At 33.6% G+C, this 9,015-nt stretch overlaps 2 protein-coding genes across 5 annotated transcripts in view; one reads left to right on the top strand and one right to left on the bottom strand.

Moving 5' to 3' along the window:
• LOC106473611 overlaps positions 1-4,913 on the top strand; it is an 8,644-nt gene extending 3,731 nt beyond the window's left edge. For all 3 annotated transcript variants that reach the window (XM_013934296.2, XM_022402012.1, XM_013934295.2), the window contains 2 exons: positions 1,674-1,823; positions 2,423-4,913. In XM_013934296.2, coding sequence (XP_013789750.1) covers positions 1,674-1,823; positions 2,423-2,670 — 398 coding nt within the window. In that variant the 3' untranslated portion in view covers positions 2,671-4,913. The remainder of the gene's footprint in view (positions 1-1,673; positions 1,824-2,422) is intronic.
• LOC111089465 overlaps positions 1-9,015 on the bottom strand; it is a 27,491-nt gene that overhangs the window by 12,495 nt on the left and 5,981 nt on the right. The gene's annotated exons all lie outside the window — the stretch shown is intronic.

Genomic DNA, 9,015 nt, shown 5'->3' with positions numbered 1-9,015 from the left:
TTTTGTATAGATAATATAATTTTACATTGTTATGCTACAGTTCTGCTGTTGCGATCATGTATTTTTTTGGTGAGTACATTCTTTTTTTTACACACATAAAATTATATATTGTTCAAGACGGGGGTGGGTGGGTCCATATTTGTCTTTGTTCAGTAGGCGGACAGCGTAACTAACTAACATCTGTATGTTTTGTGTATATATATAATATATATGTTAAGGGTTTTGTTTTTTGTTTTTTTTTTCACCAGAAGTGAAATTGAAAACAGAATCAGTGACGTAGAGACCTAATGCATTTGGTTGGCCGTACCCTTACGGACTCAAAAACCCCTATATATTATCTGTATGTTTTGTTTCTATTAAATTTAGTAAAACTATCAAAATACTGCATATTCTATTTGCATTATAAATTCATTAATTTAAGCTACATCGTATGATATGTAAAAGCTATCGACTTTACTATCATTAAGAAATATATAACATGAAAATGTTAATAATTATAACGAAATACAAGCCTACGGTTAGTATTACCTATATTCTAGGTTATTTTTTATTGATCTACCATCAGAGGCATTAAGAATCAGTAGCTTTACTCTGTTTCTCTCTTAGCCCCCCCCCTCGTTGGTTTGATCCTGCTTTCCCGAGGTTTAAAAGTTACTACGTCCACTCCACTAGTTACACGATAATACAACATTCAGGTCAAGTTGTGTAACAATAAAGATATGTTAGCCCAGCCTTATAAGATGTAATCCCCTAGTATTATAACAAATGGACTCGTCCAGGAGCTCATGCTAAACTAGACATACAAGGCATGCAATGTTCCAGAAGTAACTAGTCGCAATTTACTGTACCAATTCTGCAACCATCTGCTGAACAATAACACGGAAAAACAACACGAATTAGGCGTATGTGGATTTCGGATCAGTAATGCTCCTTATAAGTTATCCTACTTAAAAAACAAACAAAAACTTCGTAAAATATATTTGAAATGTTTATGAAACATTTCTCATTACAACTACAGAATAATACAACATTCATCACAGAAAAAAAAAGTAAAACACTTCGAAATACGTAAAATGTGTACGTCCTTTAATCACCATACCTCTTTTCAGTAATATTGTTGTATGTAAAGCCAAAACTTACGAAAGAAATTCATCAGGCCTAACAGTTTTACTTTAATTCATGCCTGTCTTCAGTCATTAGGTTATCATAATTTTTTATTATTCATCATATGATCTTTCGTTCAGTACCTGAGTTCGTCAGTTTTGCAGCTGTTTGCCATATTTAAAACCAGCTTAAAACTCAGCGTAGTGGTAGAATACGCTGAAATTGGCGAAGCCATAAAATTAATTACGCCTATTAACTATGATTAAGCCGCTTTTTAATTTTATTAGTAACCATATTCCTCTTAATTGTGGATTTAAAGTAAAAGGAAAGTAAAATATTAATATTCCAGACCCAGTTTGTTACACTGCACTGTGACGGACAAAATATAACAAATACTCAGTATTTAATTTTGTAGAAAAATAAATGAAACAACATATGATGTCAAATGTACGTAAGAAGTTTGAGATGGTATTTTATGGTACCTGTTATTTGTTAACTTAGTTAAACGTGTTTTTGTTTTTACTTTGCTGTTTATTGACGTTAACAGAATTTTGTGGTGGTGTTTTTAGCCTTTTTCGTGGTAGTGCAGGTGTTCTTTACCTTGGGGTTCGTAGGACTGCTCTTGGGATGCATGATGCTAGTAGCTGCTTTGTTTTGTGTGCCCCACGAAAAGGAAACATTTGTAATAAAGATACTCAGTATAGTACTGTTCATATCAAGTAAGTATTGGTGAAATATAGGTCTTAGAGTTCACTGTTAATACTTGCCACAAAATTACCATAAAACCAGACGTTTTAACGTTATCTGGTTTGTTTTATTTATAAAAAAGAAAACTACTACTGAAGTATTCTGTTCAGTTAAACTAATAAATATATCACATACTTTTCTTTATTCCGTACTTAGTTTTAACTTGTGGACATGTTAGCCAAATAATACGCCCATGCCGTAATTAGAATCAAACTTTTGAAGACATCTCTGTCCTAATTTTGTCTAATTTTTGTATATAATATTTGTTTATCCCCATATTAATTGAGTAAAAGAAGAAAATAAAGAAACTCGCGTCTTGTTTAGCAAAAATATTAGTGTTGTGAATTGTGTTAAGTTGAACATTTAGAATACAGAATGGTAAAGTACGATTGGGAATGCGAAATTTTCGTACTGAGAACAAACACAATCTGCGTGGCGTAAGATATAATTACTCTATTGAAACTTATTACAGTATAATTAAATAAATAAAACAACATATTAAACTGTATGTATTACATTGAATTTTATTGATGATAGAAATACCCTTAACCAACGTGATTATTAAATCTAGGTGCATTCTGTACTATTGCTGTCATCACGTTCGGAGCACGTGGAGATGGTCGTGATTGGATGCCAGATCCTGACCATAACTTTTTGTCCTGGTCATTCGCTCTGGGAGTGCTAGGCACTCTTCTGGACTACTTGGCAGCAATACTGTTTTTCGTGGACAGCAGGGTAGGAGAGAAGCGGCTCGAGAAACAAGTCAAACAGGAATATCGTATGGAAGAAACAAAGAACAAAGTGACCACGGTCATTTAAACTTAACAGTGGCTGAAAATGGCACACCACCTCCAGGTGGAAAAAGACTGCTTTCAAAACTTAAGTGATTCATTAGACTTAACTGAATAGAAGATGCAAGCGTCGTGTCTATGAGCTTAAGCCTCACATGTGACAGTTAGCATTGATATCGTTTGAAAGTAACTGTTATTAGATTTTAAATACGATATGCAATTTGAACACAAACGTGAAATAAACGTCATCGTGAACATCGCATTTAAACGAAACAACATGGAAATCACCATGGAAACCTTACCAAAGGGTAAGAGCTTTGAACGGGAACGGCATTTACCAGTCCATATATGTGTATAAATGACGTGCACTGAATGAAAACCCGTAAATAAACAAAACAAAAAAAAAGTCACCGGTGCTAACACTAGAAGAAGAAGAAGCATTATCCCATGTAAACTTTAGCCATTGTTTATAAAATGTGTTGTTGTTTGTTTTTAAAACGAGTCGAATAACTAGGTGATGTCAGCACACAAAGTAATAATAGCAAGAGTACTTAATTATAGACCGACTGTCCTATCAAGATACTACTGTTTGAGGTAAAATTCGGCTCTCTCATGCGACACGTTTTTACCTCTTGATTTATCAAACCTACAAAATAAATGTGTAAAAGGTTAAACAAATTTTTCTATATTGTAAATGGAGCAACGTATACAGGTTCGAAATAAGCAAGATCGTTCTACTAATTATTCCTGGTCTGAGTTTGATTATGTCATCCAGTTAAGTACTTTGTATGGAGTATGTGACTGTATAGATATCCCTGCTGGAAGCTTTCGTATCGGTGACAAAAGTCACTGAAAAATAACACGAACTGGGTATTTGGTTATGCTCTTTCAAACAGCATGCATTCACCACCAACCACAATTTTCCCACCAGTTACAAAAAATGTAAACTACAATTGTACGTCACAGAGTAATAACTTTTTTCTGATCATGAAGAAAGTAGTTTCTGTTTGCCAAAAAAGGCATGTGAAAATGGTACAGGCAATAGTACAAAAAAAAAAAGGGTGTAAGACGCGGAAGGTATTAAGAATATTAATAAAACACGTGTGGTCCCTCCTAGTGGCTCAGCGGTAAGTTTACGGACTTACAATGGTAAAATCCGGTATTCAATTTCTCTTTGCAGACAAAACACAGATAGCCTATGGTGTAGCTTTGCGCTAAAAATAAAAACAAAGAGAGAGAGAGAGGGTGATTTAAACCCTCTCGGGGGAGGGAGCGTAGCCCCACACTTTGGGAAACGCTGTTTCTTTTACTATATTTTTGTTCTGTTTTATTCTAGGCCTGGTGGTTAGGGCGCTTGACTAGCAATCTGAGAGTCAAAGGTTCGAAACCCTGTCTCATCAAACATACTTGCCCTTTCAGCCGTGGGGGTGGTATAATGTGTCGGTCAATCCCACTGTTCGTTGGTAAAAGAGTTGGCGGTGGGTGGTGTTAACTAGCTGTTTATCACTGCTAAATTAGGGACGGCTAGCGCAGATAGCCCTCGTGTTGCTTTGCGCGAAATTTAAAACAACTCAAAACTGTTTTCTTCTATTTATTATGTTTCTTTTATTAACTTAATTATTACGTCATGCCACATTAACGTAACGATATTTGGTTTCAAATAGTATGTTTTTTTATATACAAGCACCATGTTTTTTGTTTTTTTCAGTTACATTACTATATATAACTTGTACTTTACTTAAACGCTTATTACGCCTGACGAAGGACATGTGTTCGAAATTAATTTTCATTTAGATGTATGTTGTTAACCTTTTTCAATAACTGATTGTTTGTTCTTTAGCGCAAACCTAAACAATGGTCTAGCAGTCGCTTTATCCACCACGGGGAATCGAACCCTGTATTTTAGCGTTTTAAGTTCGTAAACTTACTGCTGATCACCGGGGCTCCTATAAGGAGCTTTAGAAGAAACAAACTCAATAAATACAAGACATACTTCTGGTTTGGTTTACATGATTTTTTTTTTCAAGTTATTTGCTTTGTCATTCATTGTATTTGCATTGTTTTTCTTTCGTACTAGTTTACTCTGAATACTTATACATTCCACAGTGTAGGTGTTTGTCTTTTTATTTCTCGTTTATTTAATTTATGTGGTTAATTAGTCTTAACATTAAATATAATAATCACACAATTTTAATATTTATGAGAAATTACAGATTTAAACTTATAAAGTTGTAGGAAGTAAAGGCTTAACAAAAGACATTATTAACGTGTGGAATGGGGAAAAATAAAAACATATTATGGCACATTTTAGTGTAATATTGAATCAAGAAACTATGTATATTTTTTTAAATTGTATATATAAAAGGGAAATAAAGGTGATGTTTTCTGATGGTCTTATTTACTGTAGCAAAAGCAGTTTGAATCTCATAAACTAAAGTAATATAATTGATCCTCCATTTCTAGAAACTGTCACGTAACAACTTGATAAACATCAGAAACTCGTTAAGAATGTGGTAGAAATATGTAATTACAATTGGAGATATAAACGTGTCACACAGAAGAATGGACACAAGCACTTAACTATGTTTGTACTGATCTAACACAAGTGTCAGGTACAAATAGCAAAAGAAGAAGAATTAACACTGGTCAGTTTCGGCAAACAGTACATATTAATGGTAAGAATAAGTGGTAACCTAGTAAAAAAAACACAACATGGTTAAAGTTGAAATGATTATCTGGTAAAACCACAACATGGTTGAAATTCAAATGGTTAGCTGGTAAAAAACACAACATGGTTAAAGTTTAAATGATTATCTGGTAAAACCACAACATGGTTGAAGTTCAAATGGTTAGCTGGTAAAAAACACATTGTTAAAGTTTAAATGATTATTTGGTAAAACCACAACATGGTTGAAATTCATATGGTTAGCTGGTAAAAAACACAACATTGTTAAAGTTTAAATGATTATCTGGTAAAACCACAACATGGTTGAAATTCATATGGTTAGCTGGTAAAACCACAACATGGTTGAAGTTCAAATGGTTAGCTGGTAAAAACCACAACATGGTTAAAGTTTAAATGATTATCTGGTAAAACCACAACATGGTTGAAGTTCAAATGGTTAGCTGGTAAAAACCACAACATGGTTAAAGTTTAAATGGTTATCTGGTAAAAACACAACATGGTTAAAGTTGAAATGGTTACCTGGTAAAACCTAATTAATGATAATGTGAAAAAGTGTTAAGTGACTTAAACAGTGTATGGTTAGAAACAATCCTAACTAGGTGAAACAGCACAATATTTGTAACTAGTCACCATATAACCTGATGTTAGGAAGAAAGAACTTACACCAAAAAACATAAAGTTGATGTATCTCAAAAAATAATCCAACATTACCATTAGTATCTGTTGCTATTGTAACATAAAATTATAGCTTATTTTTAAAATTACGTACAATATTGTGGGTGTATTATGTTTATGACTAAGTATATTAAAATATTCACACATTTTGTTATGTATACTATACACTGTTCTACAGACCTAACTACACGTAACTTAAGCAATCTTAGAATCACATTTTATTTTGGATTTAAAAAATATTAAAATACAAATATTTTATATCTAAGGTCTAAACACACGGTTCTATGGGTTAAAAAGGCACAGTTGCAGGCCCGTACGTAGAAGGGAGTGGGTCTAACTTGTGACCTCGAATGCCAACACATAGTAAGGGAAACACAATCAACAAGCTAATGGGGGTCTGGTGGCACGCGACTATTTGAAGACAAAAAATGTAGAATTGTTTCTTTGTTTGTAGTTAAGCACAAAGCTGTACAATGGGCTATCTATGCTCTGCCCACTACAGGTATCGAAACCGGGTTTCTAGTGTTGTAAGTTGGCAGACATACTGCTGTGCCACTTGAGAGGGTTATGTATAAAACGTTAAATGCCATAAGCAGCTGCGCTCTAACCATATAAGTATATTTTTTTACACCACAAAAATAGGGAGATCTCCCCGTGTACGTGTGTGAGTTGTATGTTTGTTTGTTGTTAAGTACAAGGTCATACAATGGGCTATCAGTGCTGTGTACACAACTTGTATTAAAACCCAACTGTTAGCGCTGTAAGCTTTCAGACTTAGTGTTGAATCACTGGGGGAGGGAGGGCTCAGCTGTATGTTTTTAAATGTAATTTTCACACACTTTTATGGACTTGATATTTGAATATCATACTATTTTATTACCTAAACCATCTAGTTTCACAGCCAAACTTGTACACATAATTACAAAAATTATGAAACTTCATGTTAGTAATTAACTTTATCTTTAGGTTTACTACTGGAGTCTCTGTTACATATTTTGGGATTCAGGAAGGTGTGTTTTAAATAGTATCATCTGTATGTTGTTAGATTCAAGGATAAATAATAACTTATCTGTGCTGTTCTTGTTATTATAACAACCAAATCGACATCTAATAAAGTAACTTTTCAACGATGAGTTAGACCAGTTACTGGGAATTTGAGTTTACATCAGTATATTTACTTTACATTAAAGTATTACGTTCAAAATAATTAGAACAATAAATAGTCTGATTACTTGTTATGTAAATTTGTTAATACAAAGTTAATAACCAAAGGGAGTAGACTATGAAACATTGATTTTAATGTGAAGCACGTGACGATGCACGTTCAAGTATACAGTATTACGTAAATGTGAAGTTGTGTAACCCGGATGTACTGAAATATTATGTATAGACATTTTCTTATAAGCTAAATATTACCGGAAATACCCTATAATTCCATACATTATCAACAAGGGTGTTTACAATCTGGACGGCCTAAAACTTGGCAAGTCACGTGCGCCTCCATCTTTTACAAGCCACTGGCTGTCTCTGATTTTTAAAACCGATTATTTTTAGTTTCCTTTAAAAATTACTAATACCATTAGTAACAAAATATCTTTAACGGTGAGGATACATTGCCAAATTGATCAAATAATTGCATTGTAAGCAAAAATAGGTAACTCGTTTAGCTATACTTATTGCTGGTTTATTTTTAGTTCTGTTTGTTTGTTTGTAATTAAGCACAAAGCTACATAATGGGCTATCTGTGCTCTGCTCATCAAGGGTATCGAAACCCGGTTTCCAGGGTTTTAAGTTCGCAAACATACCACTGTGCCACTGGGGGCTTTTAGTTCTGATTTATGTAGGTAACTTGCTTGGAACAGAAATTAATATTAATTATAAGCTAAGGGGTTATGACCAGAAGTTAATATTAATTATAAATTAAGGGGTTATAATAAGAAGTTAATATTAATTATAAGCTAATGGGTTATGAACAGAAGTTAATACTAATTATAAGCTAGGACTCTTCAGGCCGTCTGTGTAACAAGTTATTTATTTCTAAGCCTGCCTATTTGAACATTTTTAGTAGAGAGATGCTCTTATTTTTCTACCTATATTTCTGGCTAAAACTGTTGACTGGGAAATTGTTATTGCACGTACCTAGTTACGGGTATTTTTAACTGCATTCCACAATATAGCACAACCCATATTTTTGCTGTTGCATTGGTTAGGGAATTACTGTTGCATTTTTATGGTTATGAGTGTATTTTGTGCATCCTGTATGACACCAACAGCTTTATGGAAAGTCTGAAGTAAATAAGTAAGTAATAAAAGCAGTAGTGTTTGTAATAGAAGTTATTGATGTAGAAAACCAAAAAGTGATGTCAAATAACTTAAGATATGCTACTATGCTCTTTACGTGGTACTCGAAAATCCAGTAGATCTTCTCAATAACTTATCTGTATCTACAACTGTGAATATTACCTCTAATAAAGTGGTCTCAGTGAATGTGTAACTGCTCAAATAACCTAACCAATATGCTGAAAATGAGCATCAGACTTAGAACAATGGGCTGAGCAAAGTGAGAGACGGCAGTAACTTTATGAATGAATAAAAAAAAAGAATCAAATTTCAAATTTGTCTGCAACAATAAATGATAGATAGATGAATGGTATTATAGTCAACACACAGTCTCTACAGTTAGGCATATTAGACGGGGGAGTGTAATATAGTCAATGGTGTTGGAAATCTACTCAAAATTGATGGCATCCTGACTGCTGACAGGTACAGTCAGATTTTTATCCATTATTACATTCCATCAGGAACACGACCTGTTTCGCAAATATTAATCTTCCAACAAGAGAGTAACTGACCTCAAGCTTGTAGCAAATGTGGCCAAACAAAACCTGAAAGTGAGGCTCATGGTTCCATGAAAACGTGGCGTACTGCTATATTTAAATACTAGTGCATTGTACAAAATATTCGTTTTTACTTTCTATTTTCTGTAATAACGTATCGTACTAATGATAAATC

The sequence above is a fragment of the Limulus polyphemus genome, unplaced genomic scaffold, assembly GCF_000517525.1.
Source record: "Limulus polyphemus unplaced genomic scaffold, Limulus_polyphemus-2.1.2 Scaffold6325, whole genome shotgun sequence".
Taxonomy (NCBI): domain Eukaryota; kingdom Metazoa; phylum Arthropoda; class Merostomata; order Xiphosura; family Limulidae; genus Limulus; species Limulus polyphemus.
Note: the sequence above shows the minus strand (reverse complement) of the source record. Positions and strands in the feature narration are given on the sequence as shown.